At 37.7% G+C, this 23,599-nt stretch overlaps 1 protein-coding gene and 1 long non-coding RNA gene across 2 annotated transcripts; one reads left to right on the top strand and one right to left on the bottom strand.

Annotated features, from left to right (window-relative positions):
- Positions 1 to 1,491: 1,491 nt before the first annotated feature.
- On the bottom strand, positions 1,492 to 4,128 carry LOC127813488 (uncharacterized). The gene is made up of 2 exons (XM_052354489.1): positions 2,110 to 4,128; positions 1,492 to 2,004 (listed from the first exon to the last, which is right to left on the bottom strand). Exons 1-2 carry the CDS (start codon positions 4,126 to 4,128, stop codon positions 1,492 to 1,494), a joined length of 2,532 nt encoding a protein of 843 aa, XP_052210449.1.
- Positions 4,129 to 12,202: 8,074 nt separating this feature from the next.
- On the top strand, positions 12,203 to 13,013 carry LOC127813745 (uncharacterized). Its single transcript, XR_008026180.1, has 3 exons — positions 12,203 to 12,286; positions 12,365 to 12,430; positions 12,720 to 13,013. It is a non-coding gene; the product is annotated as an uncharacterized LOC127813745 (long non-coding RNA).
- The last annotated feature ends 10,586 nt before the right edge of the window (positions 13,014 to 23,599 follow it).

Genomic DNA, 23,599 nt, shown 5'->3' with positions numbered 1-23,599 from the left:
ACTAGAGTGGTGACTGTTGTTGTAAGCGAATTCTACTAGTGGCAGATGATCATCCCAACTACCATGGAAATCTAACACACATGCCCTCAACATGTCCTCTAATGTCTGGATGGTCCTCTCTGACTGTCCATCTGTCTGAGGGTGGAACGCGGTACTAAACTTTAGCTTCGTCCCCAAAGCATCTTGCAACGCTCCCCAAAAGTGTGAAGTAAATCGAGGGTCCCGATCTGACACGATACTAGAGGGAACTCCATGTAATCTCACCACTTTCTCCATATATAACTTTGCAAGGTGGTTCAAACGGTAAGTCTTCTTAATCGGTAGGAAATGGGCTAATTTCGTCAAACGGTCTACTATCACCCAAATAGCATCGCACCCCTTCGCTGTCCTTGGTAGCCCTGACACGAAGTCCATGGATATGTTATCCCACTTCCACTCTGGAATGGGCAACGACCGTAGGAGACCTTCTGGTTTTTTATGTTCTGCCTTAACCTGCTGGCACACTGCACACTGGGATACATATCTTGCCACATCTCTCTTCAGACCATCCCACCAAAACTGTCTCCGTAGATTCTGATACATCTTCGTCGTGCCGGGGTGAATCGTATAGCGGGACTTATGAGCCTCTGCCAAAATCTCGTTCCTGATCTCCGCATCATCTGGTACACAAATCCGATCTTGGAATAGTAGCATCCCATCGCCCCTTTGGCCGAAACCCACTGGGGAAAACTTCCCCACATCTGCCAAGATCTGGGCCAACTTCACATCGTGTGATTGTTGCACCCTAATCTGTTCCATCACATCAGGTTGTACCCTTAGGTACGAACAATACCTCGTAGGTCTCTCTTCGGGTCCAGAGATAGATAACTCCCCCATCTGACTCAAAAGCATCCATTCCTGGGTCTTCATAGCCGCCATATAAGCCCCTCGGCGACTCAATGCGTCGGCCACCACGTTGGCCTTCCCCGGATGGTACAAGATCTCACAATCATAGTCCTTCAAAAGCTCCATCCACCTACGTTGCCTCATGTTCAACTCCTTCTGGGAGAAAAGGTACTTTAAACTTTTATGGTCAGTATAAATCTCCACCTTCTCTCCATAAAGGTAATGCCTCCAAATCTTGAGAGCAAACACTACTGCCGCTAACTCCAAGTCATGGGTAGGGTAGTTCACCTCATGTTTCTTCAATTGTCTCGAGGCATAGGCATTCACTCGTCCATCCTGCATCAATACACATCCGAGACCTGAGTGTGACGCATCACTGAAGATGGAAAATGTCTCTCCACTCCTAGGAATAGCCAATACCGGTGCTGAGGTTAGCCTCTTCTTCAACTCCTCAAAGCTACGCTCACAAGCCTCGTTCCATTCGTACTTGACTCCCTTCCGAGTCAACTTTGTCATAGGAGATGAAAGCCTAGAGAAACCCTCAATGAATCTTCTGTAGTAACCTGTTAGCCCCAAAAAGCTCCTGATGCCGGTCACTGTAGTCGGTTATGGCCACTCAATCACTGCCTTCACTTTTTCAGGGTCTACTGAAATACCCTCACCAGATACTACGTGTCCCAAGAAGCCAACCTGTCGCTGCCAAAAATCACACTTACTGAACTTGGCATACAACTGCCTCTCCCTCAGCCTCTGCAATGCCAGCCTAAGGTGGGTCTCATGGTCCTCCAAACTCGGCGAGTAGATGAGTATGTCATCAATGAACACTATAACAAAGCTATCCAAATACTCTCTAAACACCCTGTTCATCAAATCCATGAAGACTGCGGGGGCATTAGTCAACCCAAATGGCATGACCACAAACTCGTAATGGCCGTACCTAGTGCGAAAAGCAGTCTTCTTTACATCTTCTTCTCTGACCCTCACCTGATGGTATCCAGACCTCAAATCAATCTTCGAAAAGACGGATGCTCCACGTAACTGGTCCAACAAGTCATCAACACGGGGGAGGGGATACTTGTTCTTTAACGTCACCTGATTCAACTGCCGGTAGTCAATGCATAATCTCATGGATCCATCCTTCTTCCTCACGAATAAAATTGGAGCACCCCAAGATGAGGCACTCGGGCGGATGAATCCCTTCTCAATCAATTCCTCCAACTGCACCTTTAGCTTTTTCAATTCATTTGGAGCCATTCTGTAAGGAGCCCTAGAAACTGGCTGCGTACCTGGTACTAAGTCAATAGAGAACTCAACCTCTCTCGATGGGGGCAATCCTGGCAACTCTTCAGGAAATACATCGGGAAATTCACAGACCACCGGAATATCTGGCAATTCCATCTTGTCCTCATTACCAGTCGTCACTAAAGCCAAATATGCCTCGCACCCATGTCGCATTAATTTCTCCGCCTTCATCACCGAAATCAAGGGTGTGGAGCTCATTGGTTTAATGCCTCTATACACAACAATTGGCTGATGAGGCAACTCAAAATGAATTACCTTGTGTCGACAATCAACCTTAGCATAGTGTTGGGATAGCCAGTCCATGCCCAAAATAAGATCAAAATCTTTTATGTCTAGCACCACTAAATTCCCCGGAAACTCCTTATCGTGCACTATGATTTTACAATCCCTATACACCTCACTACCCACCATTTTCGTATCTCCCGGAGTAGTTACAATCAAATAATATGGTAACAATGTACTGGAAATTGGAATATGACATACCACCCGAGGTGCAACAAAAGAGTGTGTGGATCCCGTATCAAATAAAACACAAACATCAATATCATATAAGGATAAGATACCTTGCACTGTGTCCTTCCCTTGCTCTGCTTCAGCTGTAGTTAAGGCGAACACTCGCCCCTGGATGTGGGGTTTATCAGCATCTGCGGTGCTCTGTCCTGATGGTAGTGCCAATGATGGTGCCATCCCCTGAAGTCTAGGCACTGACTGCCTCTGCCCAGATCTATCACTCTGATACCCCGGCCTTTGGCCTCCTCGCTGGGGTGGCACTGAACAAACGTTGGCCTTATGGCCCTTGCGCCCACATTTAAAACATGTCACCTCCTGGCTGCTTGCTCTACCTGACCCCTGAGGGCAGTCCCTCTGTACGTGCCCCGCCTGACCACAAGTGTAACATGTCACCCCTCTGTCGTAGCGGCATGGGTCACGATGCCTCTTTCCACATGTCTTGCATGGGGGGATGTCTGGCGTGCCTCTCGAAGGCCCTGGTGCACCCTTCCTCTTCCTGTCATTGCCCTGTCCCTGGGCTGAGCTTGACCCCCTAGTAGCTGTCAGGGCTGCTCTCAGCTCGCTCCTCTCCCTCTCAATGATGTATGCCCGATGTACCAGTGTAGAATAGTCAGTGAACTGCGCACCTGCCAGCTGAAATCGAATCTCCACTCGCAACCCTCTCAAGAACTTGGTCGCTTTCTTCTCATCAGTGTCTACTAACTCGGGGGCAAAGCGTGCTAGGGAGGTGAACTCCTCCTCATACTGAGCCACTGACATGTTGCCCTGGGTCAACTCGATGAACTCGTATGTCTTCTGGCTACGAACCCAGGCGAGAAAATAATTGGCGTTGAAGAGCTCCCTAAATTCAGCCCAAGATGGCTCCCTGTTTCTGAATCGCAGTCTGGCCGTCTCCCACCACCTCTCAGCTGCTCCCCGAAGTAGGTATGTGGCCAGCTGTACCTTCTGTGCATCAGTGCATCCTATGGTCCGCAGATGTTTCTCTATTGCCATCAGCCACTCTTCTGCAACCAGAACGTCGTTTCCCCCTCTGAATTTCGATGGCCTGAGTGCCATGAAGTTCCTCACCAACTGACTGCCAGCATTACCATCCATACCCTGAGGCTCGACCTCCTGCTGCACTGGGTTCGACGTCTGACCACTAACATTTTCTTGTAAGACTGGCTCATTCCCTGCTACCGGCGGCGCCTGTCCTGCTCTGCCCTGATGGGCTATGAATTCCTCGAAATGCCTCAACATGGAAGCCATCATGCCCCTCAACTCACTAACCTCTTGGCGCAACTCTGCCACTGAATCTGTAGGAGTAGGCGATGCTGGGGGTGGTGTAGGGTTAGGTACAGGTGCAGGCTCCGGAATGGGATCAGGACTTGGAGCAAGAATTGCCCGGTTGCCTCGAGCGCGTGTCGGTGGCCTTCCTCGACGTCCACTCATTTCCTGTACAACCAAAAGACCTTTTAGTACTCCATCTTAACTTAGTCTCACTAGACTACTAAACACACATCTACTCTACCCACCAATCCTAAGTGTACAGAGACTCTCCTCACTCCTATACCTAATCGCTCTGATACCAAAACTGTAAGGGCCCACTCCCGAATGTGCCCGCTAGCATAGGACATTCGAAAGGAGGTCATCACAAGGATGATATAGAACAATACCTCATAATAAACACACACATTTATCTATTTTCACGCAGCGGAATATCAATAACTTTCGTTACAAACCAATGTTGATACATCTAGGCTCTTAGGCCATACAAACCGAATATGAGGCTCTAATGTAAAACAACAATTTAAAATCTCATCAATCTACCCCACCAAAACGCAACTAGGATCTCCGAGTTGAGTGCCTCTGTACACCACTACCCTTGGGTTGTAGTCCCACTGGACTCGCCCTTAATGACTGCTTTACCTTTACCTGGAATGGCATAAGAAGATCAAGTGAGCCACAAGGCTCAGCAAGTTCTAGTACAAAGGAGCAGTATGAAGAAAGAGAAATCATGATGACACCGAGAGGAGTGTACAACGACTTCATATCAATATTCAATTATATGAGTCAGAAATCATATCTCATAGAATTATAAATTTCAGATTTTTGTTCATGTATAATCATACAAGTGCATACATCATAAGTATAAATCCCATAGGCTCATAAGCCACGATGCAAAATATGTGTTAATCATCGTATCAGTAAATCAACACATAACGTATCGAGCACAACCTGCCGGGCTATGGCCACCTCGTCCCGCGTCAGGCGCTCCTAGGGTACCCTTTATTTCCGCGCAAAATAATAAGTGCGCTAAGAACATATATATATGAGCATCGTGTACATGTATGCATCATGTATGCATTTACCAGCAATGTAAAATTTAAATTCTTGTTCTCAATATACATTTAATACCATTGAAGAATGTTATGGCAAAAATTGTTATTTTTCCACCATACAATCGCTCTAATACATTAAGTAAATGTTTAATTAATATTAATAAAAATTTTCGAATGGGTACTGTAACGGGGTACTATACGGATACGGTATGGTACTGTAGCAAGATACTATATGTATACTGTACGAATACGATATCATACTATAGCGAGATACTATATGGTATTGTATCGAGATACTGTATAGGTACTGTATCGAGATACTGTATAGGTACTGTATCGAGATACTGTATTGAGATACTGTATGGTACTGTATTGAGATACTATATAGGTACTGTATGGTACTGTATTGAGATACTGTATAGGTACTGTATCAAGATACTGTATAGGTACTATATTGAGATACTGTATAGGTACTGTATGGTACTGTATTGAGATACTGTATAGGTACTGTATTGAGATACTGTATAGGTACTATATGGTACTGTAGCATCCGAATTTTTCACACATTAACTTGATATTTTTTCACAATTTCATGGAATATTCGGGTATAGACATTAATTATCCAGACATCATTCACATATAAGATATACCAATAAATACACTACAATGAGCAATGAAGGTGAACAAAAACTCCCATCATAATGGAGGTGAAAAATGCCATTCACAGAATAATATTGGGGTGAATCAAACCCCTTTTGAGACATCAAATAGACTCACAATATTTAGGAATTTTATACTATGTAGATAGAAAAAATTTAATAGAGATGCTACACATGGAAGGGGAGAAAAATAAAAGAAGAAGAAGAAAGGATACTTGCCTGAGGATGAATAAATCAAGATGAAGCACCCGCACAGAAGCTCCAATTGCCACAGAAAATTTAACAGAATAGAAGCAGTAGAGAAGAAAAAGAATGCGTATCAGATGAGGAAGAAGAAGAAGAAGAAGAAGAAGAAGAAGAAGAAGAAGAAGTCGGGAGGGAGAAGAAGAAAAGGAGATAAAGATGAAGAAAAAGAAGGTATAAAAAAAGAAGTGAAAGAAGAAAGTAGGAGTAAAAGGAAAAAGAAGAAGTAAAAGGAGGAGTGAAAGAAGAAAGGAGAAGTAAAAGAGGGAGTGAAAACAATAAAGAAGAAATGAAAGAAAAGGTGAAAGAAGAAAAAGAAAGGGGGGTTGGGAAGTAATGATGCGTAGATGGTGGATGTTTTTTTTTTTTTTTTTTTTTTTTGTATTGGGCTTAAGCCCAAATAAATGGCCCATCTTCTATTTCCTTAAAGGCCTAAGCCCAACTCTTAGCCCATTTACCTTAAATAAATTGAAGCCCAACTCATTATTCCATCCATTTAATTTAAATCCATACATACAAGCCCATAGATCTATTTCAACATTAAGAATCAAATTTGCTCAACTTATATAATAACTAAAATAAGTTAATATATCATTCTAAAATTCTAAACCCAATAATGGGTCGTTACAGGCACATTCTTGCTTGCACTTATATTTTTTTTTCCAATTTTGTTGTGCAAGCTCTCTCTATCTTCATTTTTAAGGGCAAGTTTCCATTGGGGATTCTTGTTGTTGAGATTTGGAGTCTTTTCTTTCCTTTGGAATCATTAAAATGCTCACCTTTGGGTGAGGTTTAGAAAAAACCTTCATTTGGAAAAGGGTTGTTTTGAAGGAATCTGGTTGATTGTGCCTCATATAATTTTCCTTCAATTTTTGTTAAACAGAGAGTCGTAATGAGGTTGGTATCACCTCATCTTCCCTTTGGAATAATATATTTGGGGTTTGGATGTATTATGGTGAGTTTTGGATGATTTTGGGGCATTCTCGATCGTTTCTGTGCGTTTCTGCTTTCATTAGTCAACTGTTTTAGTCAATAGTCGACTAATTAGTGGGTTAGCCAACCCTCGGAAGATTAGCTCTCAGCCTAGTCGACTAAACTTTTCAATAGTCGACTAAAGGGTCTAGACAACTTTGCACAGTTGTATGATTTTTGCCATAACTTTTTATGTAGATATCCGATTCAGGAACTATTTGGAGAGTTATAAACTAGAATCGAATGGCCTCGATTTGGTATAATATTTGGATCATTTGGACATGTATTGAAACCGTGAGTTTCCTTTGAAATGATTTCATGAAATCGAGAAATTGGAAATTGTGTCTATTGAATGTCCTTTGTTTTATCCATCTTTTATATGGATGAAATCATGACTCGTGCCCACTTCCTTGTATTTTATACCTTTTGGTATTATTATATTCATGTTGAATCTTGTTAAAAGCTTAAATAGGGTTTGATTCACCCTATCTTTCTTAAGGAATGATGCTTTCTTGGTTAAGGTGTAGCTTATGCAAGACTTCGGTGTTGTCTTGCTTGTATTCTCTAACCAATCAACATTGCTATCTAATTCTTAGTGCAACCATTGAAATTGACATGTGTGGGCTTGTGATAGGGAAGGAAAGGGTATGGACATAAATATATGCGTTCATTTATGATGGTTGATATATGGAAAGTGGCCATAAAGATTGTTATCCCGGTGGCTAGTGGCCGGCTGTGGGAGCTACGGCTCGTAATGCAGCCTAGTATGGACTAGGGCGTGGGTGGATATCATTCCACAATTGCTAATGAAGTATTGTGGATTTGAGTCCTACAACAACCTTATCTTATTATGCGTAAGACTGTGGCATCACAGGCGAGTGCTAGGGCCGCAAAGTGCATTGGATTTATAGGTCCATAGTGGGTTACCTTGTGACATGAATGTATTGTACTGCAAGATAATGAGTGTTGTGCTTAGAGCAATGGATGCGATTCCAAGAGACTATATATTAGAGAGGCTACCAGTGTGTGCCTTATCCATGCTATGGTAGGAGTTTATTACTTGTGTAGATTATACAGATCTCGGTTATGATTATGACCATGATATTCCATGTTACAATTATGCCTGTATTACTCTATACCATGATCCTACCATGTATTGCTTGTTATTGCTTACTGAGTCTCTGTTTTGATATATCTTATGCTCTATTTTGTTATATTATACTTACTAGGCCTTACGACTTCTTCTTTCTCTTCACATCATTCTAGGGGCAGGTAAAGCGAATTCTTTTCTGCTGTCCACCCCCCACCGCCATCCAAGGTCGCCGTCACCACCACTATCCCTCAGAGATGAAGATTTGAAGAGTCAGAGAGGCTGCCTCACCTCAAAACCCACTATAAGAAAAATAGTTTTTAGCAATAGAATTTAGTGACAGAATTATTTCATTGCTAATTAGCGACGGAATTTTAGTCGCTAATTTTTTTAATTTAGTGACGGAATTAGCGACGGAAATCTCCTAGCTAAAAAATACAAAAACATTAAATAAAAAATACAAATTTAGTGATGGCGTTAAACTCGTGGCTAAAAAATAAAATAAATAATTCAAATTTAGCGACAGTCGTCGCTAAAAAATAAAAAAAATTAAATAAAAACTTAAAATTTAATTTAGTGACGGGGTTGGCCCCGTCATTAAAAAATAATAAATAAATAATTCAACTTTAGCGACGAGGCTAAAAAATAAAAAAAAATTAAATAAATAATTCAAATTTAGCGACGGGGTCAACCCCATCGTTTAAAAAAAATAATAATAATTAATTAAAATTTATTGACGGGGTTAACCCGTCACTTAAAAAAATAATTAAACAAAAAAATTAAAATTTAGCAACGAAGTCAACCTCGTCGCTAAAAAATAAATAAATAAATAATTCAAATTTAGCGATGGGGTCAACCCCCTAGCTAAAAAATAAAAAAAAAATAAATAATTCAAATTTAGTGATGGGGTCAATTCCGTCGCTAAAAAACAAAAAAATTGAAATTTAGTGACGGGGTCAACCCGGTCACTAAGAAATAAAATAAATTAAATAAAATTAAAATTTAGCGACAGGGTGACCCTGTCGCTAAAAAATAAAAAATATAAATAAAGAATTAAAATTTTGCAACGGGGTAGACCCCGTCGCTAAAAAATAAAAATAAAAAATAAATAAAAATTTAATTAAAATTTTACATTTAAACATATCATAATAATTTTTACTAACATATTAGTAAAAATTAAACTAATAGTTTTTTAAATATATTAAAAATAAAAAAATAATTTTTCACTCCTAATATAATAATTAATTAAGTTTTATTTAAATTAATAATGAAATAAAATTAAAATTAATATTCATTTCCCTTTACTAATATTAATATTAAAATTAATATCATTAAATAAGTTTGAGAAATTTTGGTGTAAAAATATAATTCTGAAATATTTGGAAGAGAATACTATAAATATATTTTATATACATCAATAAACAAGAAGACTTCTAGATCAGCTGGCTCGCGAGCAAAACTTAGTCATGAGAGGTTGGGGGTTCGAATCCAGTAGGAAGCTTTAGATAATAGCTGGGAGAAAATATCTCAGCATTGCCACGTGGCGCACATAAGGGGAGGTTGTGGCTTGGCGCGAGTTGAATTTTGAATTTTGGGATTGAATTTAGTGATGAAATTAGCAACGGGGTTGACTTATTAAATTAAAAAAATTAAAATTTAGTGACGGTGTCAACCCGGTCGCTAAAAAATAAAAAAATTAAAATTTAGCGACAGGGTATCAACCCCATCGCTAAAAAATAAAATAATAAAATAATAAAATTAAATAAAAAATAAAAATTTAGCGATGGGGCCCGTCGCTAATTTTGTTGCTGATTAGTGACGGGTACAACCCTCGTTGCTAATTTTGTTGCTAAAAAAATCCCGTCGCTAACCCTGTCATAAAATTTTATCAACGCTCTTTTTAGCGATAGAAAGGTTCCTATCACTAAATCCGTCACTAACAAATTTAGCGACGGATTTTGATGTTTTATCGACAAAATTTTTCGTCGCTAAAACGTTGATTTTTTGTAGTGACCCTATGTTCCTAACTCTCACTCCAGATCTGTTGCTCAACGTTCATCTCTGGATCGAGCAACTAACTGCTATTCTTCTTCCTCATTGCAGCCTTGAGGTTAGTTTCATCTCTAGATTTATGCTTCTTCATCGATCATCGATACAATCTTGAACTACCATTTTTGTTTTTTTGTTTTTGTTTCTATTTCTCTTATCAAGTTCATTTAATCTTATTATGTGTCCAACTCCATGCATTCTTCGTATATGTTCGACCGTATGGTAGTTAGTTTTTGGGTAGGTTTCGATTCGATTTTTGGTTCGGTTAGTTTAAATTTAAAATCGATTAGTTCGATTTCAGTTACTTTGATTAGTGGAGTAGTTCGGTTCGATTCAATTATTTGTTTAAGATTAGTTTGATTCAGTTAGCTAAAATTGGGTGGTTCAATTCGGTTATAACTTAATGCACACCCCTACAAACAAATATTATGCATAAACTTAATGTCATCATCAAACATAAGGCTTATGAGTAATTGAAAACAATTTATAACTCAAAATTTATTTACTTTAAAAATTTGGCAATTAACAAATTTTTCTTAATATAAATTTAAGTTATAAATATTTTTATTTTATTTTTCATAATTTCCAATTTTTAATAGGTCTGGATCTGGATGGATTAATGGATCTAGATCCGCATAAGCTACGCACTATGGGGTGAATAATAGGATCATGTTATTTGATCGGGTAATTTGATCCAGATCACCTATTCGATAGCCTTACTAGATTGCGTTGACCTGAGCCAGATTCGCACAGATCCGATTGCAGAAACTGGATCCGGATCCAAAACCCATTTGGTCCGACCCAGCACTTTAATGGGTGGACCCATCTCCTTCCACCGACAACTCATTATGTTGATTCCCTCGTTCTTCGTGATCGGACGGCAACGCTCAGGGCACAGGCCAAAAGACGAAAAGACACAGTGGAGACAACCCTCGAGTCGTCTTTGCCAACAACCACCATGATGATGACAGCCACCAAATTTTCGGCAAGTGAACTTTCATTATACAGGGTTTCAAATCTTTTCTGGTGATTTCTTTAATCTGACTGTTAGTGTAATACTCGATGTTATCGGTGTTATGAGAATGAGAAAGAAAGTAAGGAAACTTTCAAAAGTGCTCTTGAGAAGTTATTGGATCCTTGAGAATGAGAGTGTCTTATGAGAGGGGCATTTTGGCAATTTGGATAGTGAAGTCCAATAAAAATGATATTTTGGTAAATTAGAAATAATTCATATGTGAAATTAGGTGAGTAAGTGAATTAAATCCCAATTTTGCAATTATGTGGAGATATATGGGGTTAATAAATTCACAAAGGGTATTTTGGTATTTTGGAATGAAATTCTATAAAGGATTTAATTATGGAAAATAGGGAAAATGATGGATATTGAATTATTTGAGAAAATAATTATGTTTTCCCTAAATTGGTGAATAAATGTGGAAATGCTACATGGATGGATGAGATGAGAACTTGGGAGACAAGTATGGGTTTAAAAGATGACACTTGGCAAAGTCTTGTTCAAGTATAAATTGGGTGATTTATTAAATGCAAAAAGAAATAATTTTGATCTTTCAAGCATTTAATGAGAAGCATAATGGTGTTGGACTAAAAGAAAATCCAAAAAGGAAAAGTAAATGGTCACCATTAATGCTTGAAATTATGGTGAATTAAATAAATCTAATGGAAAATGGGAAAATGGTCTCCCATTAATACTTTGAAAATATGAGATTTATTTAAAGGAGAAAGAAATGATTTATGTCATTCATTCTTGATGTGTGAAAATTGTCTCCATTTAGTAAATGTTGAGAAATTAATAAATCCAATGGTTGGGATTAATCTTTTAATGGGATTGTGATCCAATGGTGGTGGATGGAAGCTTATGGTTGGCATGGATTGCCAACTCCTTAAGAGTGTGTTTTCTATTAAGGGTAAAGATTAAATCTTTCAAATTGGATGGATGAGATTAAAGCCTCCAAAGCACATGGATTGTGCTTGTTATGGAAGGCTGGGATTTCCTCTCTAAAAGAGAAAAGAATGGAGGGTGGAGATGAAGTCTTGTATTTAAAAATATCATGATTAGGAAATAAATCTAAAAAGAAAAGAAAGGAAATGGAAGAAGTATATAAGGGGAAAGAGAGCATTTGTCTCAAATTTTGCCATTTGAAAGAAAGAAAGTGAGAGAAAGGGAGAAGCTTTCTAATGAGAGGAAATGAGAAGAAAAGGGAACAGAATGAAGAAAGAAAATGAAGAGTGCTAAGGTAAGGGTTCTTCCTAATCTAGTAATCTTTTATTTCTCTTAAATGGTAGCTAAGTCTCCTTAAAAATTTTTCTTTAAGGATCTCTGAAGGAGAAGAGATGGTATTGAAGCTAGGAGATTCTTGAAACTTCAAATAATGAAAGAGGTAAGGGATGGCCCTATGTGGAGGAGGACTTGCATTGCATTGTAAATAGGTTGCATAAACTTTTATGTATCTCTTTGCATGCTTTACTTGTACATGAGACTTATGGCCATGGGGGTGGGAAAGAAATAATAGGTTGATTCCTCAAACCATGTTGGGTTGTGAGGATGGAATGATCTAACCATGCTTGCATGCATTTGCCATTATATAGACTTGTTATGCTTGTATTTACTTTGCATATACACCCTTACTGAGCTTTTGAGCTCATGAGGTTTGTTTGACCTCTTTGTAGGTGTTAAAAGTCTCATGGAAAAGGTGAAAAATGGGAGAGAAATGGCTATGAGTGTTGAAGGCTAAAGTTGTGTAGCCTATGTATTTTGGTCGGTAATGTAAAATAAATTGTATTTCATTTTGTTTTCATGTGTACGAAGCTTCCACGTTATGTATGGTGGCTAAGAGAGGGAAAAATTTTGATGTGTTTGAGGTATGTTGTAATAAATAAAAATAAGATGGTTTTTGGTTGGAAATGTGAAATATTTGAGACATTTTTATTAAATTAAGTTTCTGGAAAATATGGGTTTAAAAGTCCAAAAGAAAGAAAAAAAAAAAAAAAGAGAGAGAAAAGAGGTGAAGATGGCAGTAGCAGGCTGCTGGGCGTGCTAGGCCGCGCGGGCGCGTGCGCGACTGCGGGCGAGTGGTCGCGTGGGCATGCGACCCCATGCGGGCGTGCGGCAGGTGGGCGTAGCCAACGCAGCAAGCGCACCGCGGGGCCCCGCGCGGGCCTCGAGCGCGCCAGCAGGCCCCGCCGTCCATTTTTTAAAAAAATTGGATTTTCGAGGGGAATTTGGGGCATTTCTTAATTAATTTTGGGCTCCGGAGGAATTTTCAAAATAAAGGATTTTTTCGGGCATTTTTTGAGATAAATGCCGAAATTCAAAAAATAAAAATTTTTGAGTTTTTCCTCCAAAATTGGTAATCAATCAATGTATATATTGAAATGGTGGATTTTGGAGCCCAGTGAAATTCTTGGATGGAAAAAGAATTAAAAAAATAAATGTGAAAATGGAAATTGGGCATCTTAAGGAGATTTTCTTTATAGCCAATGCAGTGTGGTTAAAGCCTAATTCCGCTAGTGAATCCTGGGGATAGGAGAAGGGAAGGACGAGTCTAGTTTCCACCTAAGGCGTTTCGTCTTGAAATATGGTCCACCCTTCACCAAAGGCTGTGCAAGTGGACAATTCGGGTAATTGTTCTCGAGTAACACCCGTAAGTGGGAACGAGGCGTTACAGTTAGTCTCTTCATTCTTTATGTACAGGAGTTTCAAAAATGTTAATTCTAATATCACATGTAAATCATAATATTGCTTGTATAAATAATAATAAATAATTATACATCATACTTATGAATTGAAGAAATTTATGTAAATCACGAAATGTGATAAATGAACGCATATCTGAATCTATTAAAAATTAAGCTGTAAGGAGAATTATCGATCGGAAACAAAAACACCAATTAAATATAACTATAATTAAATTTTTATATTAAGTAAAGAGATGACCAAACCTCTATTTACAATAGTAGAAGTAGTATCCTAGCAAAACTATTTAAGAGTTATCTACATCTTTTAAATTAAATAAAATTTTAAATTAATCAGTTATCTTATTAAATTCTTTGATTATCTCATTAGATTAATATCATGATATTTGATATTTAATTTAATTATTTCATCAGATAAATGTAATTACATTTATCTGATAAAATCTTTATATCAATTATCTTATAATATATCAGATAATCATTACTAATTTATATGAGATTTTTTTATTAATTATTATTATTATAGAGGCACCGTGCGTTGGACCAATCCAAATGAGACATGTGAATAAGTGGGGAATTGACATAACACAATCGAGATAAGCTGACCTAAAAGCCACTTGGCACCAACATTCAAATCTGTCACAGCTAAATCTTGTGTCTTGGTCATTAAGAAGCATGGTTTGACTAGCATCGTCCGACAACTTGATGCCATGCCCCAACCATACCCTGGGGTTGTGTCTCAAGTAATCAATGAAAATAACCAAGCAAGCTATAAAACCTATGAATTCTTTGGTAATACATAAGCATTTATTACCCTTCTTGTAATACTCGAGAAATTCTAAAGGATTCAAGGGTAAATTATCTTGAGGGCAAAAATAGAATTTAAGGATAAATGAAGGGTATAACGATAATTTATTATCGTGTAGATGATCAAATCAACTGCCGGGAGTGTCCTAGAGCCGAGATGCTAAAGGAAAATGATATAGCATTAACAAGTACCCCGAGATAAGATTTATGGCATCGGAAGAAATGAGATCGGGAATAGTTTTCGATACAACTAAAATGCAGTTGCCAATTAGGCTGCAATGCCAAATTGTTATAGACGACTTTTGGGAAGTCAACAGAAGCTTGAGGGGGTTTTGGTTTTTCATAAGGAACAACCCTTCAGTGGTTTCAAGAAGAAATGAATAGGTTTAGGGCCAAAACGAAGATTCAGGCCTAAGTGCAATTTTCTGAAATCACTAGAGGGAGGTCAAAACGATATTTTTATGGAATCTTCAAGTGTCAAATGGATGTTTTAGGACTTAAGGGTCTTAAATGCAATTATTCAAAATTAAGGAGCTTTGTAAAAATGGGCTAAAGTGAAAAAGCCAAAGTTTGAGGTGCTAAAGTGCAACTTCAGGAAAACCTCCAAGCAACCATGGCCGACCAACTCATCAAATCAATGAAATCAGCCACAGGTAACCCATGAGGGTTGCTCAGGGATGCCTTTTGATGAAGGCGTGGCCGACAACGGCCAGTGGGTTGGCCGAAAAAGCAAGAAAAGCAACTGAAAGTTCGTTCATTTTTATCAAAGCCTGCAAATGGCTATTTTGGTCGGCAAGGGCCGATTTCAGGTCGATCTAGGGTAGGTAAATCTTCCTAAGGCAATGGGTTGGCTGAGCAAGGCCATTTCAAGTTTCAATTTTTGCCTATAAATAATGCTCAAAGAAGCCAAAAATTTCTGAGACTTTGAGCTCCAAATCGACCCACTTTTCGAACGAATTGGCGTTCCAAAATAAGGGGTTTTGAAGCCCATGAGATGTAGAAGCTATCTGGAGAATTTCGAGCATTTTGGAAGAAGTTTGAAGGTTGTTTGAAGCCTCGCCGGAAAATAGAGGCGGTCCTCTTAGCCGATACTTCGAGGCCCCGATTGGACGCCTTTTGGTGTTTCTTTCGACCCCCAAGTCACACCATCGTGATCGACTAAGCAAGAGGAAGAATCTGGTGGAGTCAGCTCAGATTGCCGACACGATCATCGTCGGAGAAGACGACCAGCGCGTGCCGGTCACACGCTAGTCCTTCACGTGTGCCACTCGTCCTGGGCGCGTGCGGGCACATGGAGCTTGGGAAAATTCTGGAAAAATGTTGAAAAAATCTGGAAAATTATTTTATTGAGGTCTGTGCAAAAATATTTGGGTTTGGGCTTCCCGATGTCTCAGTTTTTGCACCAAAAAGCCTCATTTTCCATAAAAACGCAATATCCGGGTAAGTTTAGTATTTTTCCTTTGAAGTTCATAGCATATGATGGAATTATATTTGAGAAAATAGACTCGATAGTATTTATTGGGATTTTTAAAAGAAAAAAATGGAAGAAAATGAAGGAAAAAAGAAATAAATGGAATATTGAGGATATTTAGTGATTAAATATCATTTTATGATTGAGGTGATTGAGATGATGTGATTGGTACAACTTTTGAGAGTTAGCACGAGATTCGAGGTTGGGCACACATATCGAGGCGATGCATGTTTTTCGAGATATCTTGATCTTTTGGCAAATGTGAGTAATTTTATCCTAAACATGGTTTTGTGAGTGGTTTTCTCACAAGAACTTATATTTATGATATGATTGTTATATATGCATGCTACTTATGAATGCAATATTCATTTTATCATATTGCATGGAAAGTCATGATAAATGCATGGCACGATATTATTGTCACATTGATAATTGTGCATGGAAATAACATTAGGCTTATCCTGTAGAGGTTCAGGTTTGCCTAGGATTCCATGCCGGGCCAGTGGGCCTGGGAAGTTATATTAAGGGCACATGTTGATCACGTTATGCATCATGCATTCGTATATATATATTTTGGACCCTCACTAGAAATCTCATCTTCTAATGGGTTATGCGCCTAGAACATTCAACGTTCCAGTTTAGACTTGCAGCTTAGGCAAGGAGCAGGTTGAGATGAGACGGCACGTGATGGCATGATCGATGGATTTAGTGAGCTGATTCAGATATGTTTTAACTTATACTTTATTGATGATTAGTCTTGTTAGAATGTTTATGGAATCTCCACGTATTTTATATTTGAGAATATGATGTAATATATGGTACAGATTCTTTATGATATAATATAAGGTGAATTCAGGTATGTACCATATCAGGTTTCGATTATCGCTTCTGCATATTGTGAATGATTTCTTGGGGGTTTTGTTTGGAATTCGGTACTTAAGGTTTAAGTTATGTACCGAGAAAGAAAGAAAAATAATTTATGTATATTTTGGGCCTCAACATAGTGACACGCTCTGTAAGAGAAAAGCGAGGTGTTACACTTCTACTCGTTACTCTACTTCCCAAGGGGCATAGCCCAGTGGTCAGGGGCGATTTTGGAAATGAAAAAGGCACTCCGCCCTCACAATAGCAGATGTGCCAGGAATCAAAATTGGTTGTTAGGTTCCCTGATTTACATATCTTGCAGATATTGTGGGGTCGAATAGTGGAGAATGCTTGTGATGGCGCGTAACCAAAAAAAATAAAATAAAATCCCAAGGTTATAAGAAATTGGCAAGTGCTAGTCTCCCAACAAGGTTATTTAATTATATAAACACACATATATTCACATTTAAGAAAAAAATTATGTACATTTCGTATGAAATTTTTATTCTTATATGAAATTGTTGGAGAACTAGACCCAGATCCAGGTCTAGGATACAGGTCGGGTCACCCATAAAGGATTTTGGATCCAAATATCCAGATCCATTTGTGGAAACGAATTTGGTGATAACCGCCGAAAACCTCCCACTTCCTCCATATGTGGAGAAGGGGGAACAACGACAGTTACTCTTATAACTGCATATATAAAAGTTTTCTCTCTCATTTTGTGAGATACGAACGTTGAGTTAGTTGATAGAGATTCTTCTTCTTCTCTGATTTCCTCAAAAGGTTTTTAGGCCATGATTCAAGAGTGATTTTCATATTGTGATTTTACTTGTGACCAATGATACAACTATTGTGATTAAACTTCCGTTGTGCAAGTAACAGGTATGTTATTGTAGTTATGACCTCTGTTCTTTTTTTTCCATCAAATGGTATCAAAGCCAATTTATGGTTGTATTCCGGTTACTTTCATGCTATAAATGTGCAATCAAGTAACAGGCAAATGATTCACAACAAGCACGAATTAACCCCAATAACAGTCTGATTTTGATATGTATATGTGATTCAAGTATGAATCAATACCATTGTACACACTCAAAATATCTGATTACAGTTATATATACACTAAGAATATATGTTCGTATTTATATACACATAAGAGATAATCAAAGTCAATCTTTAAGTTTATTTGTATTACTTCTCAAGACATGATTATGCGTGTATATACATATATCATAAACATATCTAATCAAACCCAAAGAAATAGTTCTATTTTTTTTAAAAAAAAAAATACCTATGGTTTGTTAATGGCTGCATCGAGAACGAACCAGTGGCGGCAGTGGTCGCATAAGATGGTTGCGCGTACAACCGGCGACAATGGTCGCGTACGAGTGCGCAAGCCCAACCGTCGCTTCCAATGGTTGCGGTTGCAACAGGCGTTTGCGAAGGTGCACGTTGCGGCTGCACTCTTGTGGCGACACCGAAATCACCTCGTTGCTGTGAGGTTGCTTGGACGTTCAGCGGCCATGAATCTACTTCTAGAAATTTCAGAAAGGAAATAAGGAAGAAGAAGTGAACAGATCGCAGAAAGAAATCTGGAGATGCAGAAGTCTCTGGAACTTTTTGATTTGATAAAGTGGGTTAATTTAAGGCCACGTTTGGTTGGCGAATTTTAATTCAACACCCAGAAAGTTCCTTTTGATTTAAGGGTGTGTTTGGCTCACTTTAAATTGCAAAAGTTCTAGACGCAGAAAGTTCCTTTTGATTTAAGGGTGCATTTGGCTCACTTAAATTGTAAAAGGCATTTTTGGCCTTAGGATGTGTTTGGTTAGCTTAAATTGCAAAGGCATTTTTTTGGCATTAAGGGCTGTTTGGTCGGCTAAAATTGTTAAGATGTTTCTTAACATTAAATAAATATTTATTAACTGAATTATTTTTTTATAATTATAACTCTAAATTTTTATTTTATTTATTATTATTAGTTAACAATAGTGGAGTTATTATTGATTGTAAATAATAATTTTTCCTAATGTGGAACATTTTGAGGTTATTAGTTAACCACATGTGGATGAGTCTATAATATACATTTTGTTTTGAATAAAATGTATAAAGAATTTGTTTGTTAAATTCTTAATTTGTCATTTTTATTTTCTTTAATTCGTTTTCAAGAAAATGACACGAGTGCAAACCCCAAAAATTATTTGAATTGCTGCCCAAATAGCCTAAGTTATGGAAATGGAAAGGCAGTTAGACAATTATCGGATGGTGGAAGAGCAAAATATACATGAGCACATCATTACTATGTGTAATATGATGCAAGAGCTTATATTTTCCGGCTATAAGGGGTTATGGACTGACGAATCTCAATTCCAATCTTTGTTCGTCACATTGTTGCCACATGATAAAGAATTAATGGCTAGAGTTAGGGCCTTTGGTTGTCCAAGTCTTAGTTGGACTTTGTGTTTCTTCTTAAATGCATATAGAAGAAGAGAAACTGTAATGGCCTTGTATTCAAGTAGCTTGCCAATAGAAATTATCAATTTCATTGCTCATAAGACTCCAAGAATCACCTTCCGTGATGTCCTTCATGGAATTCCTTCTATGACTAGACCTATTTAGTAATGTGTTGCTCAATTCGTGTATTAGTATATTTTGCTTTTGTAGCAAATTTCTAAGCTATGTCTTTATTTTTATTTTTTTTATGAAATGAATTATGGAGAATTATTTAATCTCTGTGCTTAAATATATATGCATGCCTTATCATTGATTAATCTATGTGGTTTAGTGTGCATATTTTTTTTTTATTTAATGACAATTATTTAATCTTTGTGATTAAAAATGTGTCACAATAATTCCTCAATGAATAAAGTTAATCACTCTCAAATTTTTGATTTTTTGAGATGTTAACTCTCTTTATATATTTATGCTCATGAGCATATGTTTTGTTCTTATTGATTTAGTTTATGAAATTAAATTCAAGATAAGAACTTCATTATTCTTATTGTTTTAGTAACTTTAAGAATATAAATCTAATATAATTTATCGTGAAGAACAATTATTAAATATTATGTTCTTAGAAGATGATTGGGAACATAGTGAACTTTCGACTCTGAGTCTTAATATTTAATATTTGTTAACATAATTAAATTATGTTAGGTTATGAGACACGTATGAAATAGGAATTAATTTATGTGCAGTGTCTTAATGTAGAATTTCGAGTTCCACATGACTTCTGCTTCAAAGAGCATTGTTGCCGAACTTAACAAAGGTGAGAAGTTAAATGGCGACAATTATGAAATCTGGAATATGAAAATTCAATATGTGCTGGAAGAGCAAGAGGCTCTTGAGGTTTTAAACACTGTCATGACTGAGCCTAAGGAAAATAATACTAATAGGCGGGATAGAATAGCATATGAAACTTGGAAAAAGAAAAATTTCACTGCAAGCATTACGTTGCTTAGTAGCATGGATAATGATATATATTATGAGGGAGTTCCAAAAATTTGATAATGCGAGAGACATGTGGTCTGCTCTTGAAGAGAGGTTTGGAGGTATGTCCTTGACCAAACTTCGCTCCCTCACTATCAAGTTTGACACATACAAGAAGCGCCCAGATGATTCCATGAAGAAACATCTGAGGCAGATGTCAAACATGATAAGTGAGCTTAGAGATGCAGGACACATCTTGACCGATGAGCAACAAGTGCAAGCTATTATCCGTTCTTTGCCTCACAGTTGGGAGCATATAAAGAGGCACCTTACCCATAATGAAAATATCAAGACTCTGGATGATGTTATTCGTCACCTGGAGTTAGAAGATGAGCGCCTCTTAGCAAACAAGCCTAGTACAGATGTGTACATGACAGGCTCAAACTCATAGGGTGGTAAAGGCCACAAACGCAAGCAGCATGGTGGGTCCCAACAGAAGAGAGGAAAGGGAAATCCTCAGGGAAAGAAACAGAAATTTAACCAACATGGGAAAGGAAAGTGTCCTTCCAAGAAGAAAAACATTACAAAGTTGAAGTGTTTCAATTGTGGGAAAAAGGGACATTTTGCTCGTGATTGCACTGAGCCCAAAAAGGTATGTGACCTTTATGCACTTGTAAGTGCTGTTAATGTCTCAAGTTCTGTTTTTCTTAGTGAATCTTATCCTTTGTGGACTATAGATTCCACAGCAACAGACCATGTAGCGAAGGACAAGAATGCCTTTGTAGAGTTCTGACAAATTCCACATGGAGTAAGATGGATATATGTTGGAAACAACTCCAGAGTAGGAGTCAAAGGGATTGGCACATGCAAGTTAATCATGCATGGAGGTCAAACCTTGATTCTACATGACGTCTTGTATGCTCCAGAGATTCGCTAGAATCTTATTTTTGTTCTTTCATTAGTTAAAGATGGTTTTTCTGTTAATTTTCATAGAGACAGTGTTGACTTGTCCTTGGGAACAAGTTATTATTGTTTTGGTTATTTCCTGGATGGTTTTATCGTATTAGGTGTGGAACCTTATAATTGTGCTAATAGTTTTTCCTTATTTACATCTTCAAGTAATGATATGAATGATGTATGCTTGTGGCATGCTAGACTAGGTCATATTGGCTAACAACAAATGAACCAATTAGCTAAAATAGGCTTGTTGGGTGATCTTGATAAAGTAGAAATGTCTACTTGTGAGTACTGTTTAGCTGGAAAAACTGCAAGAAAACCATTTGGAAAAGGGACTAGAGCCGAAATTCCATTACAATTAATTCATTTTGACATATGTGGTCCAATGAATGTTAGAGCTAGACATGGGGCTTCTTATTTCATCACATTCATAGATAACTATACTAGGTATGGTCTTGTCTATTTGATATCTCATAAATCAGAAGCTTTAAGTTGCTTTCAGAATTATATGAATTTAGTGGAAAATCAATTAGACAAGAGAATAAAAATTTTAAGAACTGACTGTGGTCGGGAATACTTATCTGATCAGTTTAGAAAATTATGTGATGAAAAGGGAATAGAACATCAGTTGACTATTCCTGGTACACCGCAACAAATGGTGTTGGGAAATGAGAAACAGAACCTTATTAGAAATGGTTAGGTCTATGATGGCTCAAGCAAATTTGCCAATCACCTATTGGGGTGATGCATTACTAATGGCCACTTATGTACTTAACCAAGGGCCTAGCAAATCCGTAACTACTACTCCATATGAGTTATGGACCAAAAGACAGCCCAACCTAAGTGTTTTAAAACCATGGGGTTGTGCAGTTTTTTCTCGTGATTCTTCTCATAAATATGAAAAATTAGGTCCAAGAGGGAAGAAATGTATCTTTTTAAGATACTCAGAACAATCAAAAGGATATGTTCCATTAGGTGAGCAAGATGATGGTACGGTAACATAATTTGAATCGCGGGATGTCACATTCTTAGAGAATGATTTTCCGAAGCAGGCTGAGATAGGACACGACTTATCTTTATTTGAAACTCATGATCAACAAGATTTCATAATGCTAAAAGAACTTAATACCCCACATTCGAGTGGGAATAGGTTAAATGATGATGAATTAGTTTCATCTAAAATTCAACCTATTAAGTATCCATTAGAGAATGTTGATCTGAGTGGGAGTAACATGAGAATTGATGAATTGACTTATCAATCTCAACCACAATGATCTAGTCGACAAAGTGTTCCTCGCTGTCGATTTCAGATTGAAGAGGGGGAAGCTTTTATTAGTACTCCATAAGATGAGGAAGAGCCAAGGAATGTAAATGAGGCTCTTACTTGCCTTGCCAGAGAAAAATGGATTAAAGCACTGGAAAAAGAGATGGAGTCCATGAATTCAAATCAAGTTTGGGAACTAGTTGATTTACCCAAGGGACGCAAAGCAATTGGGAACAAATGGGTTCTCAAAATTAAACGTAAGGCAAATGGAAGTATTAAAAGATATAAGGCTCATTTAGTAGCAAAAGGCTACACACAACAGGAGGGAATAGACTATGAAGAGACTTTTTCACTTCTTGTAAGATTCACCTCAATTCAGCTAATTTTAGCAATAGTTGCTAACATGGATCTTGAGTTACATCAAATTTGTAAAGACTGCTTTTCTCAATGGAAATGATAAGGAGTATGTTAATCACATAAAATGATGCTTGTCATCCAATTTTGAAATGAAAGACATGGGTGAAGTTGCATATATCCTTGGAGTTAAGATTTCGAGGGATCGTTCAAGGAGATTGTTATCTCTTTCTCAAGAGCCATATATTCATAAGATTCTTGAACGATTTAATATGAAAAATTGTAAACCCTTTGATACTCTTATGTCAAAAGGTGAAATATTGAGCCAGAAATTGTGTCCCAAAACTCCACAAGAGAAGGAATAAATGAGTAAAGTTCCTTATGAAAATGCGGTTGGAAGTCTAATGTATGCTATGATGTGTACTAGACCTGATATATCTTATGCCATTGGGCTAGCAAGTAGGTATCAATCCAACCCGGGGCCAGCACATTGGAAAGCAGTGAAGCAGATACTTCGATATCTAAAAGGCACAGCTAATTATTCATTGTGTTATCAAGGAAAGGATATGCATTTGGAAGGCTATACCGATATTGATTGGGGAGGAGACATGGATGAAAGGAAATCCACCTCTGGATATGTTTTCTTACTTAATAATAGTGTTATATCATGGAGAAGTAAGAAACAGTCCTGTATAGCCTTATCCACAA

This window comes from Diospyros lotus, chromosome 11, assembly GCF_014633365.1.
Source record: "Diospyros lotus cultivar Yz01 chromosome 11, ASM1463336v1, whole genome shotgun sequence".
Lineage (NCBI taxonomy): Eukaryota > Viridiplantae > Streptophyta > Magnoliopsida > Ericales > Ebenaceae > Diospyros > Diospyros lotus.
Note: the sequence above shows the minus strand (reverse complement) of the source record. Positions and strands in the feature narration are given on the sequence as shown.